Below are 25296 nucleotides of genomic sequence, written 5' to 3'. Positions count from 1 at the left end.
AAGGCCTAATTTTTCAGATCAAGAGCATTAGTAACTGCTATGAAATCTGTGTCTCTGGTAGGAAAATTGGACTCTAAAAATACAAATGATTAATGTAGCATTTGGTATTTGGCATTGAAAAAGCCTCAGAAATTCAAAAATAGTTAAATAAAGAAACAATAACATCATTAGAGGACAACTTTATTGATTAATTATACTTGCTGAAAAGGATTCAATTATCATAAAGCTTCTGGCTTATGTTTTGGAAGCTAATGCTTATTCTGGAATTTAAACAGAAATATATTTCCAAATTATGTTTCCTGAATTGGAACTTTTTTCCTATTTAAATAATAAATATAAATGAATCAGAAAGTAGAACATAATGCAGCTATTGAGAAAGAAGAATAGGCTCATGTTTTCATGCTAAAATGAAATCTTCTTTGTTCCGGTGATCTGAGCCATTTTTTCTGAAATGCATAGAATTCTTCTTGTTTATTCCTGAAGATTGACCACAGAATAAATAAAAGTATAGAAACTCAGTACAATAATGACCTAAAGGCAATATACGTATGTCCAAGGCTTTGAAACAGAATTTTGATAACCTGGCATATTGAAAAGGTTTGTGCTTTGTGTGTGTTATTTGAGAAAATAAGATTTGAATGACAAAAAAGGAAATGCTGTTACAAACTAGCTGATGGTGGGTGCCTTACTGAAGGTAGGAGAGGGTTATGCTTAAAATAGATTGCACTCTGATACTCTTACCATGAGATAGATACCAGTGTACTTATTTTGTCATATGAAGATATTTGAATTTTTGAATCATATGTTCCTATTAATTTCTATGCGTAAAAAGCCCATTTGCAAACAATGCTAGTGTGTGCCTGTATTCTGTTTGTTCAAATCTATCTACACAGAGTCTAGAAGTTAAAGGGAGTTTAGTGGTCAAGCTGGACTTTGTCATGGACTTCTCAAATTCTGGATAGAGTACAATAATTATACATATCAGAAGCAGGCACTGTGCATTTTCCTTCATTTTTCACTGCAAATGCTTTCTAAAATTGTTCAGATTAATAAATCTGTGAACAGTAGGTAGCTGTAGCAGTAGTATGTTGAGGTACATTCTTTTTTTTTTTTCAGTGACTTCTAGTTCCTCTCTTGTGATCACAAACACTGTTTTCCCTTTAGTACTATATTTCTGTGCATCCCTTTTCTATACCTTATCTATGTACATCTTTGCCCTTTGTCACTTTTCTACTGCAAAGGGGAGATAAACAGCCCTTAAGAAAGAGGGATCAGCATGCTAAATGGTCAAGTCACTGGCTTTCAGACAGAACACTGGTTTAAACTGGGTAAAAAGGCTATTTAGGTCATTTTCTGTCCTTAGATGAAAAAGGAAAGTAATTTTAAATCAGTACCAGATGTGCGTGTACTAAATGAACCTTAAGTTTCTAATTGGAGTCCTAGTAAAGCTGTAATAGATGTGGCAAATTACAAACAAAATGTTCTTGTTTACATTAGTGTAACTTTAAAACTTCAGCCAAAGACCTTAATAAATGTTCTGTTATTCTATAAATGGAATTGAATGTCTATTCAACATTCAACAAAATTAATCTCTGGTGTTACTTCAGTGACTTAACTGGAATTCTAGTAGGAATTAATTTGGCCTCCTATGAACAGCTCAGTGTGCATATTTGTGTGTGTGTATGTGTTCCTGTGTGTTTGCTTCAGTGTTGCACTGGTCCTAGAGCTGGGAGAAGGAGGGATTCACCTCGGGCACCCAAAACGTAGCAATCAGAAGAAGCAGGTGAAGTGACTGTTTGAGTGCTGTGACAGATGCTTTCTTTCAGGCTGCATAATTCATAGACAGTAATATTAGCTGCAACAGTTCAGCTCAATAGCAACACCTCATTATTTTATCCCTCAGTATTTATTCCTATGGTTGACGCCTCATGAAATTACTGTTAATGTGTTTATATAAGGGCAGATCTGACACAAGTGAGAAGAATTTAATTTCCCACTCATTCTTTCCTGCTGATGTGTCCTCTTCCCCTGGTAGAAGTGGCAAGTGTAAATAGTTAATTTGCTTCAATTATGAGCCTGTCCTGCTAAATTAGAAGCAGCAGGAATATGAAGAGCCAGAATTATACATATGAGGCAGCTGACAAATCCTCCAAGCTCACAAAATCAAATCATTTACTCCTCATTGGTGCTCAAAGACCCACTAGATAAAAGCTGCAGTTTATTCTTTAATATCTGATGGAACTTGGATTGTACGTTACAAATACTTACGTAAAACTAAGTCCCTGTGCATTAGTGTCGATGTTTTTGATGTTGTTACCATTTTCACTATAACCCCCAAGCTTTCAGGGGCTTTTATTTTTTCTTTAAAAGAACTCAGATTGATTTGGGCATGAAAAATAACAAAGCATGTTTTATAAGTTTCTCTTTTGACCACAGGGATGTTTTAGATATAGCAGCACATTATTCACTGCTGAGATGACCAGGTAGATCAGGAGGGGATTTACAAGTAATGCTGGCCAACACCTCATATCTCCACAGCTTCTGTCATGATGTGACAAAATCAGATCACCACAAATCAGATCAAAGTGGATCCAAGATCAGTGTTTCAAGAAGTCTTGATTCTGCCTGTTCTTTGGGAACATGCAACCTACATCCTCCCTCCCAGGGTGTGATGGCATCCCATCCCTGACATGACAAATGAGATCATCCACCCCATGGCTGGAAGAGCCATCGTGTCCCCATTGCACTGCTGTGCAGGTGGGGTACCCGGTGTCAGGATGTCAGACAGTGCAGGGGACTGGCTGCTGAAATAGCATCAGAAGATGTGCAGACCATGAGGACAAAGTAGTCAGTAACATTTCTAAAACAAATTTTCAATTTCTTCCCTTATATATGCTGATGTACTCACACAGATATTTGTTTATCTATCTCTTAGTCTCCCTTTAAAAACCCTTACTTGTTCCATGCTAATGAAGCAATCTCCAAGGAATAGCTAACACAATTGTAAGAGGATGAGAATGTACCTCCAATTTAGTAGATAAACAACCACACAAGGTTTGGTTTTGTTTTATTTTTGTAAATGAGAATAGGAAGAGAAGGCACATCTGTGTGTGCACACTGCCAAAGTGAATTATAAGCAAAATGGATTCTAGAATAGGCACAACAGACAGCAACTTTACATTTCTCCTCCCAGCTACTTGCACCCATGTGCTTTCACCAGTGTTGCATCTTAGGAATGTTTTGGAGATACACTGTTTTTCTTTACAAATTCCTATATTGAAATTGCATCTCTACCCTTTGAAGGTCTAGACTGGGGTGTCAAGATTTCAAAACAACTGATCCTCATCCTGGTGTATTCTCCTTCTCCCTTCCTCTGAAAGCATCTGGGCTTAATGAGCTGGAACACAAATGGGCCAATAATAGTCACATTCTATGTGCAGATACAACTGCTGTCTATTTACATATAAGTAAATTTTTATCTTCAGGTTTTTCTATAGCCCTGGCTTCTACATGGCCAGATCCTGAGCCCCTTAACTTCCATTGACTTCAGAGGGGAGAATTATCAGGCTCTCTATGAAGTCACAGGGAACATCAGATACCCCCTGCCCTGGGTGGATCTCTAACATCCATTTGCAGCACACAACAAACTTGGCTTCTAGAGAAATATTGCACAAGGTCCCTGAGTTATGAAATGTTGACTTTAACTCCACTTTCTTATTGTACTTGGAAGCAACTAGGTCAAAAGGACACTGGGTTTCAAATACTGCTGTATCAACATGCATAAACAATAGCCTTCATTTTCAACTTATTCTTCTTCCCAGCTTTTAGCTTTTCTTTTTTGGCTTTAATAGGAGCATGACTTTTATGTCACTTGCATACAAAACTGGATTTAGGCCCAATTATTATACCTCCATGCAGGCTCACATCCTAATTTTTTAAAAAAAGAATACCACCAGGTGGAAATAATCACCAGATAAATGTCTTTATAAATGTTTATCATGTGTTTAATATCACTTGTTTTGTACTCAACTTTCATCCAACGTGCTTCTGATAAAGTGTGCAGTCCTGCTCCTGTAAGCTGAAAGCATCAAGACTATAGGTCAAATTTAGGCCTGGCACAAATAGCTGCAATTTCCAGGGCTCTCCAAGAGTCTTCATTGTTTGTGCTAGAGCTGAATTTGGCCTGTGATCTTTCCCCCACGTGCCAGAAAGACAGAATTTTTTCCCCTAAGCCTCTAGTATGTCATCAGTGTCTTTTCCATGCTCTTCAGTCAGACTACTGAGCCATATAGCTAGCCCTGGGCCTCTTTGTTACTGTACATACTTAGATTGAAAATCAAATGGTAATATATTTCAATGTCCATTAAGCAATTCTGAGGATTTTTTTTCTGACAGCTGTGGGAATATCTTTCTCCATATTTTAGATGAGTGTGTGCAGTTCTAGGTGCCTTTGCTGCAAAATCAGGAGATTAAAACTAGAGATATGTCTCCCACTTGGAAAAAAAGACAAGTTTTCTCTATGAGCCAACGTATTTAGGGTCAGGAATGACAATCTGAATGTGGAATTTAATTCTGGATCGGAGCCTACTGTATTTTATCAGATGACATTCTTGTAACTGTAGTCCGTGAAAAAGACACTCCCATGGGATATAACACTGCAGAGACCAAGAATACAGCATCAGTCATGTTGCTTTTTGATTTACTGTTTTTGCATATACTGTTTTGTGGGGTTCCTGGAACACTTTCACCAAAACAAATGTGCACACTTTTACATCATTTTAAAAAGACAAATATAACTTTTTTGCAAGTCTCAGCTCTAAGGATATATCCACAAGATAAACAGAAAATTTCCCTTTCTTCGTCATCCTCGTACCATCTATTTAGGCAAAGCCAGGGAAGTAGCATGATTCTTTGTAATTTGCTTTGTCATCTAGGAGACACAGAGCTTTTGCAGACTTTCAAAAAACACAGATTCTGAAAGTCTTTTTTTCTCCTAAAATTATGAGTCAGTTTAGTTCAGTGTCTCCAAGTCTAGTATCATCTCTAGTATCAAAGGGAACTGAAGTCACAAGCAATAATTTTCCATTATCATCTGATAGTCAAAACTGAGGATACGGTTGCAGACATTTGAGTGCCTGTTTCAGCTCTTGTGATGACTGAGGGAAAGGAGATCTGTTCCCCTCAGGCAATAAGGGTGCAAGCCACGAGTGACAAGGTAGCAATCCCGCTGCTTACTGTGTTGTGACATGTTGATAATCCTCCACAAGCAAGTTGGGAGGAAGTTCATTGTGAAAAAAATGTCTAGCCAGAACAAACTCCTGCCTTAAGACATTACAGGTATATTTCAACTATATATATACATATATCAGTAATGAACTTCATATTATAGAACACATAGAAAAGCACAGGAGACACAAAACCTGCCTCAAGGGATTTATGATCCGAAAAGAGAAGAACTAAACAGCAGTTAAAATATATAAAATAAAACATGACCAGAATCTGGCAGAATAAAGCAAAAGTGCTTAAGTTCCACTGTGGTTTTAATTTGGCGAATCTAGTATCTGTGAGTGGTTGTCCTATAACTTGCCACCCCTCTATCTCCAAGTGGAATTTTTGTGCACTCAGTTTAGGGATGTGTATCACTGTTAATAAGAGGAGTTCAGTCCTTGTCCTTGCTGTAGGCTGCAGTACCTCTGGTGGCCCACATGCATGGTTAGCCTAGGAAACCTGAGCTAAAGATTGCTGGTGCAAGAGCCTGGGGACTGGTACCAACCTATGAGAGCCCAGGGCATTCATTTTCCCTGGTGGCCTAATTAAAATTATATATTATAATATATAATATATATACTATACTATACTATACTATACTATACTATACTATAATATAATAATTATAATATATTATAATTATGATATAATATTATAATATATTAATATATTAATATATTATATATATTAATATATTATTATATATTATTATATTATTATATAATATATAATATAATAATTATAATATATTATAATTATAATGTAATATTATAATATGTTATTATATTATATTATATTATATTATATTATATTATATTATATTATATTATATTATATTATATTATATTATATTATATTATATTATATTATATTATATTATATTATATATATGGTTTTATTTATTTTATGTTTTATATTTTATATTTTATTTCTACTTTTAATTCCTATTTTTATGAACATTTATATTTATATATAATATAAATATATATATAATGTATCTATATATGCACAAAGTAGTGTTTTGTACTCACTCCTTTTTACACGCTTTGCTGTACAGTGTAAGGGAACTTGAAGCTACCTTGGAAGTTCAATTAAATAAGGACATGTGTATTATGCTGTCTGCATTTGCATGTGTGAAGCACAGTAGGAAAATATTGCCAGCAAGTCCCATTTATAAATAAATGTATGCAGTCTTGGTGTTTTGGGGTTTCTATAACATGCTGAAGAGAAAAAAAATAAATTAAAGTGACCCACCCTGCATATACAAAATTATGTCTTTTTCTGCCAACATTCTTTTTTTTTTCCACTGCTGGAACAATATAGAAAATAAAATCCTGTGTAAGGACACAAATATGCTGCTGAATCAGAATGGGCCTTTGCTGCCTGAGTGACAATCAGGTGACGTTCAATTATCATGTTAATTGAATTAAAGCAAAATGGAAATTACTTAATTCCATAACTATATGTTCCTGTCAAGTTACTTATTTAATAATTGTTGCTTGCTTGACAGAGGTCAAGAAAATGACCTTATAGGCGATTTCTAAGATGCTATAAATAAAATTAAATATTCCCACTGTACAGTATAGATAAGAGAACAGAACCCTACTTTATGATACAGGAAAAATGTTAATTGTATTATTGGATATGATATGTTTGATAATTTGTCACTGTCTTAAGCATGAAGCTCAAAAGACCTTCAACTGTTTTCTAGAGCACACTTGAATGATGACACAAGTCTTTTTCCTCCCCAAAAGTGCTGCAAGGATACAAGTCTTATACTTACAACAACACAAAACTATTTAAGTCTGAGGGCTAAAAAATTCTTACAGCTGCAGAAAAAAAAATTAAAAAGAGTTTGAGAGAAGCAGCTGACTTGTTTGTACCTGTTTAAGGTGCTGCTGCAAATGCTGAAGACACTCCCCGCTTGCCTTGCCTTCATAAGCTCCCAGTGCAATGCCAGTCCAGCACAGAGCCTGTTAATTGACACCACTGCCATGGCCACATTCATTTGCCTTCAAAGAAAAATACTGCTGTCCAGACCAGACCTTGTTGCTATTTATGTTACCAAGTGTTTACTCCCCAGACAGGCAGAATTTACCCTAATTTTTAGTCTAGGCCATGACCAATCAATTTCCAAAAGCAGCATGAGGATCATCAGCCTACTTGCATGTTAACCTAAGCAGTGGGCACCTTCAGAAGGTGAGAGCTCAACCTCTTGTCCTCCGAGGACACACCAATGCTTTTCCAGGGACAAAGTGGGTGAGCTGATCACCTTCCAGACCAGCCAGCCTGCAGGGACCATTCTTGCCAATGCAAAAATCAAAGCAGGCTAGGGTAATCTAAAACTTTTTCACCCAGTAAGGACTTTTTTACTATAATGACTTCCTGTTAAATTGGTAAATTTTATCGTGCCAGGGAAGACGTGATGCTCATGTGATTATTATTCATTCACCAAAAGATTCAAGAGAAGAGGGCAAGGCAGTGTGTACACTGAACATGGTAGATGCATAGGTAGGACATAATTGAGTAGTGATGTTTTAGATGGAGATTTGCAGAATTGTTGTTAGCTTCATATTATTGGGTTAACCTTGTGCAATATGACTATTTGTGGGAAAAGTCAAGTCCCAGAGGACTCTTTCAATTATGCTGTGACTGTAGGAGCACAGCAGGAGTGTCTATCTTTTTATATTTGTGTACTGCAAAATAAAACCCAATGTGGAAGCAGTAGATACATGGTCTTTTGAAAAACATTGTTCTGTGTAAAATTTGTTGTACAGCTCTGTTTTTTAAGTTGGCTATCAGGGTGATGCAGAGGTATTGCAAATACAAAGTAGTATAACTTAGTCTTTGTTCTCTAGGTCAAGCTGAATTAATTTTAGCAGCTAGGAACAGACTGCTGACTAATTTCTTATTTGTTTTCAAAACAAATAGTAATTCCCCTAATAATCACAAATTATTATAACTTAAGAAGCAAATTGCTACTTTTTTTTTTTTTTTTTTTTTGCAGAGCAATAGGAGATCAACAAACACTACATATTTATCTTAATCTGGAGAAATTACAAGGGTGGAAAGATACAGTTGCACAGCTAAAACCAATCTTTTTCCCTCTCTGTCTTTATATTTACAATTTTAGAAGCCTAAGACTTCTCTGTTTCCATTATGATCTTTTGCTTCCCTGGGAAGCAAAATCTTTAATCCTTTTAGGCAGGCTCTGAGTTTTGCCAGCCTGTATCTGACTTTTGTTCTGTGTCTGAAAGTAAAGCTTTAGTGAAACAAAAAATTGTTTCACGAGTACATTCTTTATAAAAATGGTTTTGTACTGGATCCTTCCAGCCTGACATTACCACTCTCCCTTTGTTGTCTGCAACTGTATTGTCCTCTGTGTGTACACTCTGTGCTGCCAGGTCCTCTCCATTACAGGACTGCTGGTTTTACTGCAGCATTGGAAGATCAAAAGAGAACACTTTAAAGTTCAATAAAGTTTATCTTTCTAGGGAGGAGATGTTCATGTGTGCTTTCAGCTGTGGAATTCAGAAGAACACCCCAAAATTGTCCTCCTAAATAGCTTTGCCTGTCTTTTACTTTGAATCAATAGCCCAGTTAACCAGGCAGTGAGGAATGGGAGGAGGAAGGTGGGCACATGAGGAAACTCCTCATGGAGGCTTTCCACATGTGCCCAGGTTGTGCATTTGGCTGGAGAAGTGGACAACAGATACACAAAGCTGCAGTTTCATTTTGTGCCATATTATGAACCCCAAATGTCTGTCCACATGTGGATTGACTTTTGGCATGTGACTTAAAAATCATTAAATATAACATCAATAAAAAACTAAATTTTCTTTCCCTTTATTTTTCTCTCTCACTTTTAAACCTTTAGATGTTTTCTAAATTTCTCCTTTCAACAAGAAAGATGAGGAGTCAGTCCTTCTTAGTTACATGAAGCCCAGATGCATGCATGACTCCTAAATCTACCCCTTCAGGAAAAAAAAAAACAAACCATGAAGTAATGAGAAACTCATGACAATATTTGCAAACAGAAATGTTGAGCTGTTCCTAAATCTGTCACTGACATAGCTAACAGCAAGTCATTAGCTAGGCTCCCTGGGTCAGAACCTGGTTCTCCTCCTAAGGGCTTTCAACCCTAAATATCTACACATTCTTTTGTAACATCATGTTATTGTAATGCTATGAGGTCCTGCTTAACCCTGCAGATAGTCTTTGGTCTTCAAATTTGGGCAAAATTGAAGTGATTCTCCAAGGTCTTTAATCTATTATGAGATTGTGCACATGGCACATTTAAAATAATTTGGTGAGTTGAGAGAAATGTACAGAAATAGATCCATGCTTCTGAGAAGTTAATTAGACCGATATGGGATCAAGACTGAAATAATGACTAACATTTATTATCCTTAGCAGCTCCATGATCTTCTTTTACTGCCCCCAACAGTTCACCCAGGGAAGAGAGGAATTCTCTTAGCTAATCTGTGGTGCTGTCATCTTGTCCTTCATTTAGCTCAAATGTCTTTCCGCAAATTCTTGTCTTCCCCAGAGGGTTTTAATTGGTCTCACAGGTGGAAGCCAGTGGAGAGGGTTACACCCACCTTCCCCCATCCCCAAAGGTCCCATTTGAAAGTACACCTCACACTTCACTTTGAGCAATTAAACCTCAGATGCTATGAGGGATATTGTTTTTGCAGTACTGCTGGTTAGTTAAATGGTGTTTCACAGTTGGAATAATATTTTCTTTAAAATAGTTGATGTTTATTATTTCACTCTTTAAGCGATAGGAGGAGGAAAGGCTGTTTACTTAGAAAGACATAGACAAACACCAGTGATATATAAAAACAGAACCAGATTAATTTACCAATGTGCCACTCTTTGTTTTTAGGTATACAAAAAGAAAACCGAAGCTGCCAAGAAGGAGTATCTGAAGCAGTTAGCTGCCTACAGAGCAAGCCTTGTATCCAAGGTAACACATGATGTATATACATACACACATATATATAGTGACATATTGCAACCATTTTCAGCTGAGCACCACAGTATTTAGTGCAGATAGCCTTGTTTATTATCACCTTAAACTTGTGTTTAAGTTGCCAATGCTCAATAAACGCAGTCATCTGTCCACATAAAGGCATCCTTTCCCTCCTGGTCACCAAGAAAGCACTTCAGTTTGGGAGTAACGTGCCAGTTCAACAGGGGAGGGAGGTAGTGGTACACAGACTTCCATATAACAAACATGCTAGGCAACCACTGTGCTACCAATAAGGGAAAAAATATATATATATCACACACAAAGTGCCTGGGTTTAGTTTTGTGGGGTTTTATTAGTACTGCTTTTTACCTTGCAATCGCAAAACAGAAATAGTCAAGCTCAGATGATATTGCAGATTTTCATCAGAAATGTGAATTTCCATTTTATGTCCAGCAAGCCACTGTGAGCACAGTGTAGGTCACCACTAAGGCAATGGTGGAGCATTCTTTACTGAAACACACCAAATATACAGTCAGTAGCAATTTTCTAAATAGATTTATTCAAACATTCTCAGTGCCAATAATTTTGCAGTAGACTCTTTATAATTTGTAATAGACTTTTAAATATGCAGGAGAATGTGAAATTACTGTACTGTGTCAATGTGAAAAACCCATTGAGCAACTTCAGAATCATACCAGTTAGAACTACTTGTTTTGGGTCTATCAAAACAAATTTAGATCTATTTTGTTCTTACTTAAATAAATCATTTTTGGAGGTAAAGAGCACGGTATGAAGGACTGGCATATAGGACATGAGAAGAACTTGGTTAGTTTCAAAATATTTTTAGGGCCCTTCACACAATACTACTCTGCATACTATATTAATATTTCAGTGGGTTTGCTGTATGATTAGCCACGCAAGGACTTTTAATGCATGCTTCTGCATGATCTCTGTATTTGATCAGTGTTCGTTCTGAATTTAAAAGTCTGAAATATGGCTGCCACCTAATTAATTTTTGGGGGTTGTGTCCTATAAATTTCCATTTTTTAGCTGCCATTATAAATACTCCTGCATTTAGTTAAAGTAATTTACAGTATACCTTTCATCTCTGTATTAGGACTATTTGGTTCCAGAAATAATCATTGCCTTCAGAAAGAGTACCATGTAAACACAAGCAGATCTTTTTGAAATAGCTGGCTTATTGGCAAAAGATATGTCTAGAAAGCTCAAAATATTCCAAGTTTTAACCCAGCTTTTCTCTTGAGAAGATAACTTGGCTGTCATTATTCAGCACATCATGGACTATTTATGTAACACTCTATGTGGCTTAATTTTGAAATGTACAATATAAAAAATCTGATTTTTTTAACAATAAAAGAGTATATTATGGAACTTTCTGAAATTTGTTTTTTAGAAAAAATTTGGAAGACTCTTGATCAGTTCAGTGCATGAATCCATTAGTGCAAACATTCAAATTTGTTGTTAGTCAGAAAAGCACTGAAGCATATTCTTAACTTTTAAGCAATTATTTAAATTCTACCCATAATGTAATGTTTTCCTCTAGTGTGGAAAGTATAAAAATATAAACTTAATGAAGCTGAGTACTGATTGCTTGTTCCCATGAACACACTCAATGAATCTAACAGAGCTGGCATATAACTAAAGCAAGTCCATTTTGGAATAAGCATCTAAAATAAAAATTTATAATATAATATCAGTGTATTCTACATTATCATTATTAAATATTTATATGGCACCAGAAGAGTTGTAGTTTTTTAGACAAGCCTGTAAGCATGAAAAAATATATATAATACATAATTAAGATTATTTGGAGTCAATGTGGTCTTTTATGTCCATGTTGTTACATTACCATTCATAAAAACTATTTTTAGGTGGTATTATTAAGATTACAAGACCTCATTTTCAAAAGTATAGGCATGCCAAAAGTAACACACTTTTTTAAAAAATTCTTTATTACCATATTAATGATTTGCTCACAGATACATTTTATACTTTGTACCTCACTCTATGGTACCTCACACTTATAATCAGGTGTTCACCCTGGATCCTCCTGATTTATATTTACTGCATGTTGTTCAACCTTGCTGTTTTATAGAATTTTCTGTGCTGCTCGCCCCAACAGTGCTTTGTTGTAAAGAAATTCTCACTAATATTTGGAAGCAGAAGTTTATATTGTCCATATTTTCAAATACAATTGTGAAATGAGGTTCTCAGTAATTTTGTGTATTCTCCTTGGAACATCTTTTTTCAAAGTATTTGAACAATATTAAGCCTTTCATGTTCATAGCAGAGGTCCAGTGACTTTGGGGTGGCAGCTGTGAGATGCTCAATTATACTTCATATCCCATTAGGGTATGCTTTGGCTACCCAAATGTTATCCAAATATCAAACTTCCTTTCATATCCCCTCCTAGAGGTCTCTGTCTGCAGGAAGAGGCAGGCACAAGTAGGCACAAGGGTTCTGCTCAGGTCCTCTCTCTCCAGGGGGGGAAAAAGTGCCTTACACCTCCCAGAGCAGCTGCTTTTCCTATTTCCTATCTATTTTATCTCATTCTGCTTCCTTTTTCTTTAAGTATTACTAGTTTTTAAACTAGTGAGCACATGAGAGACTGTGCATGTTTTTCTGCATTTATTTGCAAGTCTTCTCTTTTATGAAAAGCAAGGACTGGACATGTGTCATGTTCTACCTCAGTGGTCCAGACTTGGAACTGAATTCATGGCACCCATCTTGGCCATTTGAGATTCCAGAATAGTCAAAGATTACAGAGAAAGAGGGTAGCACTCCAACTGCCAGGACACTTCCTAGCCTCTGCCTGACAGCAGAATAATGAAATTCAGACCCACTGGTGTTCATACCAAGATCTGGGGTGGAAGTGGAACATCAGGTGGAGAGAGTGGCCTTCTCCATGACACTCAGCTCCTTGCCCCTTTATTCTAATTTTTTTCTCCCCTCCCATTATGCATTAATTACCATTCATTTATATTTCCTGTATTTTCTCCTTTTTTATACTGGTTGAAATAAATGGGTGTATTGTTGAGTTTGTTCATGTGTGTAGGAATTGATAGGCAAAGTAAAAACACATAACAAAGCATTATATCTTCTGCTATGCAGATTGCCACATTGCTTATAGTACTGACTAAGCCTTTGCATTGTAAACAAGTGTCTTTATATTTGCCCTTAGTTGCAACTTTTAGTACTATTCAGGTCCAGAAATGCAGTCTCTGGTATCTGGTAATTTGTACAGCATTACATAAAATGCTGTGAATTGCAATTTTACTTTTTTTTCATAAAACAAGCACTTTTTCTAGCTTAACCAGCCTTTTTTTTCTGGCTGACATTAGAGTTTTTGCTGCATCTTTCAAATATATATATATATTTAATACAGATGTATATGAGTAAATGTTAAGTAATTCCATATATTACATAGGTTCCTCTATGAATATTTATAAAACAATATATACATGTTATGTATTCAACATGCATAACATATTTATGTGCATGTAAGTGATACATATATGTGTGTTAATTACAACAGTACAACTGTATCTGTTTCAGTAGTACAAAAAAGATTTCTTATCCCTTTATTCCTTTTGACTAGATGGATCTTTAATTCTTTCTGTGTAGTGACACAATTTCAAGTTTCATGAAGTGTCTATTAGAACATAGACACTTCATATTAGTGTCTATGACTGAAGCTAAAACCTCTCAGCAAGTGGATATTATTCAAATTCAAAGTATTCAGGCATATTTCAAAACTCTGACGCTGTATCTAAGTCAAAGTGGTGTCCTCGCTTGACTTTGAAATGAACACATTTGACATTTTTCAGTTTTGTGGACAGTGCAAACCCTTTGGACATGTAAAATTGCTTCTTGAAACATATGGCAGACTTAGCACTTCCTAGTCCATCATCTTGCAATTGTGGTTCATAAGAAAACTAAAGGTCATATCTGTAAGACTGACATTGCCTTAGTGCCATTAACCCAGCAATTTGTAACCAGAGAGTTCCAGGGACCCAAAGTATCTGTTACATTGCCCATGTTGTAATAAAAATGATTAGCCTAAGAAATTCAAGTCTCTTAAAAATAAAAACATTTTACCTACTTGTAAAAAGCAATATGTAGACCATGATTAGGAAAAAAAAAACAAATACAAAAATCAACAAAACAAGCAAACAAAACCAAAACAAAATCAAAACCCAAATATAACCCAAAATCTAAAATGATAAAATTGGTCTTAGTTTCCGATTTCACATGTGAGAGCACAAACATATGAAAAAGCAATAAGATATATTAGGTCTCCCTGATCGTTTATTTCCCAACTCCTCAATAAATGTGTGTATACAGGTGTGCTCTCTCCACAGTTTGTTTTCTGTAACTGCATAGCTTCACAGTGGCCAAGCTTCAGATGTAGGGGGCCACTGTATCCTGGCTCACTCCTTCCTGAAATAAGCAGCTGCTGGGGTTTAGAACATTTCTTTTGGGAATAAAATTCTTAATATCTCTTGACAAGAGATAGTGACTGAACTGTCTTGTCTCCTGGTCAGTGCTTTAACAAGTTGGCTGTCACATGCAAGGAGAGCAGCATTCCTTGTGCTGCTGGCAAAAAGGCACCTGCTTCTGAGAACAGCTTTTCCTACATTATATCTCACCCTAGTCCATGCAGATGTTTTTGAAATTTCATAAACCAACTAAGCTGTACTCAGTGAAGGTATAAGACAAAGAATAAGTAAAAAGTACAGTTATGTTTGGTGCATGATTTTTTTTTTTTTTTGGTAGCTATTAAAGTGCTACAAGGCATATGGCAATATTTCTCTTAAAGCAAAACCAAATCAGTCCCAGAGAAATGACATACACAGACAAGTTTTACCTTTTTCCATTAGAATTGATAAATAGAAAAACTGCGATTAAAAGCTTCCAAAGCAGGTAATTCATGCTTCTGTGATACCTCGATTATTTCTGGAATTGTTATGATGTAGTCAGAAATTTTCATAGAATCGTAAATTAAATCCGTTATTGCAAATATGTGATGCATCAGAGTATCTGCTGAGTAAATGTGTATTTATAAAACAATTGTCTCAACTCATCATAACACAAGTCCAAACATTTTTTTGTCTAGCAAGGAAACCAATGATCTACTGCAACTGAAAATAAAGAGCAAACTATATTTGGGTTTGTGCCATGAATTTGATTTGAGGCTAAATCATGTGACACTTTACATTCAGCAGTGCAAAAACTGAGAGATGCTCTCACATAATTTCTGCCAAAAAGTGGAAGAAATGTCTTGATCTTGATAGAGGCCAGATTTTGATTTGAAGAGGAACTGTGTTTGTTTTTGAAGTGAGTTAATAAAATTAGATTTCACTATTAGCCTAGTGCTTCCATTTGGGGAATTAAAACACTTGTATAAAATTAAAATTGCATATCTTTTATCACATGTACCCAGGTTACATTCATAAAACATCCATTTTTACTTCCATATCCTGAATGAATCCATGGCAATCCCCTGTAGATGATGACAAAATGTATATTTGGATTTGAAGATGTTCTTCTGAGCCACCTTGACTAATTATAGATGACAACCCATGGCTTACTCCTTTGTTTCTGAAACATCAAGAAAGTGTCAAAAAGCTTTTTGAACTCTCTGGGGTCGCAGATGTTGTTATTGCAATAGGTGACTGGAATTAACAAAATAGGAAATGTCATTTGATAAGACCCTCTTGTGACTTAGGTAGGAAGGCAGCTGCACTGCAAATATGCATATGAGTTGTCTACTGGAGTGGATAGAGTTAAATCAAAGGGATCTCTGTTGGAGTTAGAGTTAAGCAGGAGGAGAAAGCAGTGCTAGAGAGAAGTCGTTCTCTCATAAACATCTTCACAGGGGTATTAATAAAATGGCTGAGCCCATGCAGGCTAGAAAAAGAGACTTTTCTCAAGGACAAACTTGGGGTTGGAAATCACCTAAAATGTCAAAAATGTTACAAACAGACAGGATTATGTGAACACAGAAAAGCTGAGAGAAGGAATAAACAATTCAAGATGCTCTTTCCACCAAAGAGACAGCAAAGACAGCAGATGCGAACTTAAGCTTAGGTAAGCTTTGTAGGAGCTGCATAAATATGCAGCCAATTTCCTTCTATCTGCCTCTTTAATGTCACAGTACTGAAGATAACTCATTTTTAAGCTGAGTCAGGCCTGCCTAAGTTTGATCACAGCCTGCACAGCCTGGACCATCCTGGTACCAGCTGACATAATCACTCCTGTTTCCTGAACATAACCTTCATTCTGGTCACAGAGTCCAAAGATTGTTGAATTCCTCAGCATGGCTGAAGGACAGACACCATTCACCAGCTGTGAGCACGGCACCATCAGGGAAAGGGACAGTGCAGCAACCACAGAGGTTTAAGATTAATGTAAAGCCTGAATTAGGTTTAGCTCTTTTCCAGGCTTTGAAATCCTCACATAGTGCATGTTCTGGTCTGTAGAGAGAGGATGCCAGACCTCCATTTCGTATTTAAAGAGAAACACCTGTTTCTCATTTAAAACAGAGCTATGTCGCACTATTATGGCTTTGTAAAAAAAAAATAATTCTGAATTTGGAATATATTGTGTTTGCCCATAAGTAAGGCTGCTTGCAGTTTGCTTGCATATTGGCCATAAGGCTCACTTTGCCCTTGAGGAGGTCTCTCGGCATATATTTAAAGGACACATAAGCATCCAGTAGTACCAAAATCATTAACTGAATCTTCTGAATGTATTTACTGAGTATTTTACTACAAAGCAGAGCTTAATTTGTGTTATTAATAAAGAAGCATTTTGATAATATCTCATCTGTAAACAACTGAAATTATATTGCTCCAGCTGAAAGGCTTTAATCGTTAATTTTCTGAAATCAATAGAACAAGAAAAAAATCCTTTTTTCCTCTTTGTCCCTAAGAAACCAGAAATAGAACATCTCTGGTTTCTTTGGGACAATACTGACTTTTTAGTTTTACATTGCAAGAAGCAATATTAGTTGAGCACTGCGTACTAGAGTGAAATTATTTTAAAAATCTATTTAATTCCCACATATTATTCTATGGCAGATAAGAATTCTGAATATGAAGCATGTATAAATTATGTAACTTGAGGATGTCTATATACATCATGTGTGAGTATACCTATGCAGTCCTACTTGGCAATATTTCTAACAAAAACTGCATTATCATGTTAACAATGGAAATAAGTAAAGTCATTTGTAGATTCTAGGCATGCTTCTTATGGATCAGAGGTCAAAAGTAGTGATCATCAACTGGGAATGATTCTCAGCCTCTATTAGTCAGATCCTACCTGGTTTTCATGAAAAATGAAATGGACATCCAGACATTAATACTTAAGCAACAATAACAGTGTTGGGCTGTGATCCAAATTCTGTTTGAATTAATAATAGATTTTCTTTTAAATTCAGTAGTCTAAGGATCAGGCCCTTAGAGTACTGCCTTGTTAAAACATGCCCTTGATTTGCTTTCAACCACACAGATGTTTATGTTCCAACAGAAATGAGATTACAATCTCCAACAGTAACCAGAAGGCAGACACAATTTAGAAAGAGAATCAATACCCGTGTGTAGGTTTCAAGAGCTGTTTGGTTACACAAATACATAGGTGAGAGTTTAAAGTGTGAATTTTCAAATGTTTCAAAGTTTTAAAATTTTATCCCAAATATATGGAGATGCCAAAATGGCATCATCTAGGCCTTTTTTTTTTTTTTTTCCCTACAACACAGCTAAATTAAGCCAGATATCTTTACCAAAAATAATTTCCCAACCACAGGAGTGAGTCAAATGGGTTAAGGGAAATCCCAGTGTCACTTTCCTCTAAGGAACAGACACACTCCATGTGTGTGATAAGAATGACCACTAGTGCCAGGACTGCTCCCTTCAGAAAAGAATAGCACAACTAAGTGAGCAATGCTTAACCCCTTATTCCTAATTTAATTCTTTAATTTGGCAATAAAGCATAAGAAGTTTTGGTGCACAGTAGGGGAATAGAGGTGCATGGGAAAGCTGTCTTTGCACTAAAATTGGAAAGAAAGTAATGAGTTTGGTAAAAATCATGGGGAAGAACTTGATTCGGCACTTTCTGAATTTTGTGCAAAAATATCCACCCTGAAGTCTGTCTGTTAAGAACAGCACTCATCTGCATAGTCACACACTTCCTTGAAAATATTATACAAATAAAATAATTTTGTGGACCAAGGGTCATGCAGCGCCAGTAATTTTAGTTAATATAATTATACTTGTTATCATCAGAATTACAGTAGTACTTATTTTATTCCTTCCTTTTTCCTATTTCTCTTCTACTTTCATTATCTTTCTGTTGGGATTTCAAAATATTCTTCTGTTTTCTCTTGTTTCAGTAAAACAACAGATTATTTTGGGAGGAGGGGATGGGATTTGTGTTGTGCCTTAGGGGCAACACTTTCTCTGTACCATTCCATTGTCTTGGCCTACCTACCTCGTCTTCACCTTCTGACTTTTTGGGTTTTTTATTTAATTTAGACAAGAGTATTAGGTGATGATGTTAGAAGGAGACACAGCTCCAATCATTCTCCTAGACTATGAAGAATGTTAAGATTTGCAGTAAGGCTTGAACTTGTTCTCCAGAACAAGTACAAGCCACTCAAAGAGCATAAAGGATTGTTATGAAAAACTAATTTGTCACCCTAGTGTATGTTCACTAATGTATGTGTAAAATACCACCACCTGCCATTAACTAAATGTAATATTCTGTCACCCTCTAGTGGTATGTGTACACCACCATTCCCCAGCTAGTTGTGATGGAAGATGTTCTCACTACATGTCTAGTAGAAGACTTTTCAGCATTTAGGAATTCATTAGGCCCTGGTGTTTGGTGGCCTGTGTGTATGGATTTGTAATTTTGGTCTCCACTGCATATATCTGAATCCTAGAAATTCATTCTGTATCACAATATATATTGCTGATATAAATTGTCTCTGTTGGTCTGGGAGAGCTTTTTAAATTATTTGTGTGCTCTTCTCCTTGGATAAGTCAAGAGAAAATTGGCTTAAATCCAACCTGCAAAGTAGGGAATGTAACTGTGCATTTGAAGCCCTTGTTGGACAGTCAAATCCATTCTTTCTTAATTCCAATTTTTACCCATAATAAAAGTCCTTGTCTAAGACTGTCTGATGCTGCACTGGACCAGTGCAATGCTCATTCTAGTCTCTGAAAGCAGCAATCGGGCCCAAAATCATAGTGTGACCTGTGTGTCATACATGCTTCTTGTTTTATTTCACATCAAAGTGACATCACAAAGCTGAAATACTTGACATCACCTATTTTGTTAACTCCAGCAATACTTATAAAATCTGTGTTTCTGACCCAGCTGCAGGAAAAATGCTGAAAGTGCAGTGTGCTGGAGAATGGCATTTAATGGGTTCATTTATCAAGATTCAGTAACTGATAATATTGGTGTGTTTTACACTGATTTTGGACAATTTGGTTTCACATCACATATGACTTACAGGATCCTAAGTTGCAGCAAAATACTTGGTCTTAAACTGAAGTTTTGTGCTTTTTACTGGATCAAGAGGTGGTGAAACACGGAAAGCTGATTCATAGCTTAGGACAACTGAAACTGTCCCTTTTGATCACTTTGCAGAGCTCTTCTCAGAGGTGTAATAACTGTTACATTCATCTCTGATCACAGACTCTGCAATTCCTCTTAACATAATTCAGCATTTAAAGTATCAAATTATACTATCTATATGTCTGAAATTTTATCAGTGTGGACCATGCATCCACGACTTATGTGTGAATTCAGAATTGTCCAGTAATTAGATTGGTTCCCTGTATCTTTGTTAAAGGGGTGTATGGCATCGTCTTTGTAGTTACAAATGAAATAGAAGTGTATATCAGTATGTCAGCAAAGGCTTTTTGCAGCACTCACCTCACCAGGAGGATTAGTTTAGCCAATCTGCCCTTACACACTTCAGGAGCAATTATCCCTTCTTGGACCACAGAGAGCCTGCCAGCTACATCATGGAAAGACAAGCTGTTTCCATGAGGGGACTATGCTCTCAATAAAACTTCCAAGTCTCTTAAGAAACAACACAGTCTGCACCTCCTGTAATGTGTAATAAGCGTGGGACACCCAAGAGGAGTCTCCTGACCATGCTGCTAATTAACAAACCTTCTGAATTGCTGAAATTTCAGCAAACCTGCCAGTCATTGCTTTTACACTCAGGAGTGTTCTAGAAATACAACTGGGAAGAGGGGGAGGAAATTCTTCCTGTGTTTTCATAAACATTAATTCAGTGTTTAAAAAATAATATCCAAATAATGACAGATTTTTCAGCTACTTTCTGGCTTTTATGTCTGCATCTGAATCCTGCAAATGTGAACATAATATATATTGCACATGTGTACACCCTCATCCAAGCAGAGCTAGGCAGATCCACAGAGACAGAGATTTGCATTAATTTTTTCATATTCATTTAATTTTCCTTCATTTACTGGAGAAAACAAGGGGTTTTTTGCTAATGGAACTGCAGTTACACATAGGGAAAAGGAAGTTATCATTCTCATCCTCATCATCGCATATAATGAAGCAATTTCAGTAACGCTCGTGTCAACAGATTGTTGGTGATGGTGCATCCTTCAGAAGGAATACAAATAGACTTCACTGACCCTGGAGTGCTGAGAGTAGCATGAAACTTACTCTGACTTGTAAACTGAGCAAACATGACACAGAGATCACAGAATAAGGGCGTGTATTCATCTTTCTGCCTTGTTTTGACAAAGTGACTTTCTCCAGAGGGACATTTCTGCCATTTTTTTTCCAGCATGTTTCACCTTTCACTGACTATTAATCCCAGTATGTCTTAACTTCATATTATAATTCCCATCTATAAGCAGATGTGAGTTAATTCTTAATTTTTTTTCATCATTTATTTGAGCACACAGTTAGCACTCCAGATACCTAAGAAAATAAAGGTATGAAAACTATTGAGCAAATTGAGTTTAACCAAATGTAGCAAATTATAAATATTAGAGCAAATGTATTATTAAAATTCATATTCATTAATGGAGAAATTTTATTAGTAGTAACTTTAGGAGATCTGGCCAGACCATAATATTCCTGAAAACTTCAGTTTCTCATATTCTATGTTGTATTCTAGCTTTAGACTAAAGATAACTTCCCTATATCGGGTGCAGGCTAACATTTATATAGCTATAGGTTTTAAACAGAATTTTCAGAGCCTTATGAGTTGGATTAATAAAGCTTGTTTTGCTAAAAGAGAAGTTATTCAGAGTATTCCTATTTGTCTTAATGCATGGCCTATGTAATATGTTTGATGGCATGGATAGCATTCCAACACAAAATATATCAAAATAAAGGCATTGTCACAGCAGTTAGTGTATTTGTTTCATGCAGCAGAACAGCTGAGGATGGGGTTTAGCCTCTTCACCACGTTAACTAACTGATAAATAACTATGAGCAATACCAATGTATGTGGTAAAAGGACATTGAAAATCTTATCCATGCTTTGCAGATGGGAAAATAAGACATGTCAAAACTCACTACAGAGTTTTGCTGTAACCCACAGTTACAGCAAAACTCCTAGTTTTCTTTTCAACTAGGCCATGAAATCTGAGGACAATAATAGCAGCTGCTTATGTGAAAACATGTGTCAGGCTTCGTTGCCTTCGTTGTGTAAGTTATTAGATCAGTGATGGCAGTTCCAAGTTTGGAGAAAGAAAATGCCAGGCTAGACCAGGAAATGAAGGACCTAATTTACTATTTTTTTACAATGTTGAAGGCAAAAGTGTAAGGTGAAAGGGATTAATTTTTTTTTTAGAGTAATAACCAAACTCCATTTCAAGGAAATGGATAAATGTTGGCCTACAGTGTGTCTCTTAAACAGACTTCAGGGGGTAGAACAGCCATATTTGGTAGCTTCTAAATATTTTCTGGTATTTCTTTTCCCCAACAGAGTTACAGCGAACCTGTTGATGTCAAAGCCTCCCCACAACCTCAGATGATGAATTCAAAGCAGTCAGTGTTTCACGGGCCTGCCCAGGCTCACTCTGCACTGTACCTCAGTTCCCATTACCACCAACAACCAGGAATGAATCCTCACATCACTGCCATGCATGCCAATATCCCCAGGAACATAGCGCCCAAGCCCAACAACCAAATGCCAGTGACTGTTTCCATAGCAAACATGGCTGTGTCCCCTCCTCCACCGCTTCAGATTAGTCCTCCTCTGCACCAGCATCTCAACATCCAGCAGCACCAGCCGATCCCAATGCAGCAGTCCATTGGAAACCAGCTACCAATGCAGGTCCAGTCTGCTTTACACTCGCCTACAATGCAGCAAGTAAGTTGGAGCTTTTCAGTTCTCTGGGAAATTATTATAGTTTTGGGGAGGGCGTGGGGAGGGGAGTCATCCAGAAGTTGTCATAGTGAGATTTAGATTATCTTTAATTTCGCAGGTTCCAAAACCATGGTAGTATAGGCTTATTCTTTCAAGGGCAAGAACAAATGAACTAGATGATGGAAAACTGCAGTAGAAGTGTTTGTGCTAGCGAAAATGTCCATCACTGTCCACAGATCCGCTACAAATCTGTGACTACCCTGAAATAGTGAAATGCAAAGCTTTCAGAAGCCACACTTCACAAACAAAAGGCAGGCATGTCTAGAAAAAATATGATTGTAGCTTATGCACTTATCCTTGTGCTGACTGTGATGTGGAACTATCAGAGGAGAAACATAAAGCAACCCAGGTTGCACTGAACATGCTAGATTAAGTGAACATGAGTGTGTTAGATTACTCCACATTCATAACTTCATTTTGCTAAATAGATATACCTCCTTTTTACTGGAAATAAATGGGCTGTGTCCATCATTCCAATATGTGGGTTTTTGTTTGTTTTTTTTACCTACTCTGAATGTTTTAGATAGTTGATTCTCGAAATATTTCCTACAAGTTCTGAGTTAATGCAGACAATCCATGGTATTGTGCCTTCCAGGCTTACAGAGGAATGAATATAAAGAGAGCAGATAAACTGTTGATTGCATGAGAGAAAATTTTCTTTCGTATTGTATGAGATCTGGCTATCAAGAATAATATCTTGCTTTGCAAAGTGGCATTAAAATGAAAATTTTTTGAATGAAATTGCAAGAATCTACAAAATTTGTATACACAAAACTTGGTGGTACTGGCTGATAATACATAGTCATAAACTTGCTCCATGTTTTATATTTCTCTAAAAATTTACTTTTGCTAACAAGGCATTGGCATTTGCTTTCCATGCCAGAAACATTTCATCTCAAGGCTGGTCTTTAAAGCTGGGAATACTTGAACACAAACCATAGCTTCTTGCTGGGAGAAAAATTTAACAGGGGAAAAAATTTTCTAAAGCAGAAAAAACCCCAAAAGTTGAAAGCAATTTGGACTGATAAACTTAGTTGTTCAGGAGATAAATAAAGATATGCTCAGGATGATTTGGATTTATTCAGAGACTTTGATCTTAGTCTCAGGAGTAATTTGGAGTAATCAAGAAGGAAAACTTGTAAACTGTTCTCAACTTCTTCCTAGTTCAGTCAGTTTTTCCCTGTCAGAGAAAACAGACTCAACACACTTATGACCACACATATGTGGAGTCATGTATTCAAGGAAGTTTTCTTGCAGTTAATGTGAGTGTTCCAGGAGAGCCATGCTCAAGTCTCAGAAAAACTCAGGAGCTGACCCCAGGCCTGGGCAGCTGGAATTAGCTAGAGGAAGTCCTAGGCAAGTGAGCCAGGAAGAGAGAATCTTAGTTTGGAGAGCCTAAGCCCAGAGGAATCCTGGGCTTAGAATCCTGAACCTGAAGGCTCAGAGCAGTGAGACACAAAGCAATGCTCTGGTTCATTTATCAAACATGAGAAATTACAGCTGTGACGGCCACCTGTTGAGATCCTATAGCTGCATTTCTACGAGTTTTTATTGCACAGTGATTTGGTCTTCCAAGTTCAGATTGTTTGCCAGCTTCAGTGTCACTTGTATTTTAGTTGTCCAATGCAGAACTCCTTATGTCTTTTTCAGAATTGTTAGGCATAATTTACTGAATAGGTTTGAAAATCTGTCTGTATTTAGTGAATTAATAGTAGAGTTGGGGCTAGCAAAAGATGTAATGCAGATATTAGATACTTACATGTTTATACATAAACCATCATTTTTGTATGAATGAACATTTAGGCATTACTCTAAACTCTCTGCCAAAGAAAAGGTAATGTAGTATGAATCTGCTAATGTTTTATTTTGCCAAGTTGCAAGCTTGAAGCATAAGGCATGTGCATCCATGATTTGAAACTACTTTCAGTCATCTGTGATGTATATGGCACACAGATTACTTGTTTCTAGCTTAAGAAAAAATACAGGACACTTGGTTGTAGAAAACAGATCTCTAGAAGTCAGATCTTTATCATGATGAGTCTTTTTTTAACTAAGGACAATTATAGTTATGTAAAAATGCTGTACCTCTCTGTTCCTGTTAAACTCACAACATTTTAGGTCAAATGCTTTCTCATATTCCTTAGTCAGAAATGCTGGTGCTTTTAATGAAGATACTGTGGTGAGATATTTGTTTCACTCAAGGTGCTTGCTGAAATGCTTCACTGCCAAGCTTCACCTACATGTCTCTTTAATTACTGTGTAATATCTACAAGCCAATTTATATTTCTTGCACTCCTGCTTTTGTTTTACAGTCATGCAGCTTTTGAGCTCTGAAAAATCTGTATCATTTCACTTTGGAATATTTGTTTGGGTTTTTTTTAACATACAACAGCTTATAGAGTTTGTGAATTGAATTTAAATATAGCAAAATGTAAATTACATTATAGGGTTAGAGGTGTACTAACAATACCATGATTTGCCATGACAGAACAGAACAGTGGTATCCTGCTCAGTTTCCTAGGTATGACCCTTTTTAGTCAAGAAATGATAGAAAATAAAACACCAGGATTTCATACTGTGTTAGAACATAGAA

At 36.4% G+C, this 25296-nt stretch overlaps 1 protein-coding gene across 4 annotated transcripts in view; it reads left to right on the top strand.

Annotated features, from left to right (window-relative positions):
• The window catches only part of TOX (thymocyte selection associated high mobility group box), a 218789-nt gene that overhangs the window by 183031 nt on the left and 10462 nt on the right, over positions 1–25296 (top strand). For all 4 annotated transcript variants that reach the window (XM_002198353.7, XM_072924674.1, XM_072924672.1 and 1 more), the window contains 2 exons: positions 10157–10237; positions 22260–22646. In XM_002198353.7, coding sequence (XP_002198389.1) covers positions 10157–10237; positions 22260–22646 — 468 coding nt within the window. The remainder of the gene's footprint in view (positions 1–10156; positions 10238–22259; positions 22647–25296) is intronic.

Source organism: Taeniopygia guttata, chromosome 2, assembly GCF_048771995.1.
Source record: "Taeniopygia guttata chromosome 2, bTaeGut7.mat, whole genome shotgun sequence".
NCBI classification, from domain to species: domain Eukaryota; kingdom Metazoa; phylum Chordata; class Aves; order Passeriformes; family Estrildidae; genus Taeniopygia; species Taeniopygia guttata.
The sequence above is the reverse complement of the archived record's forward strand: the minus strand, read 5'-3'. Positions and strand labels throughout refer to the sequence as shown.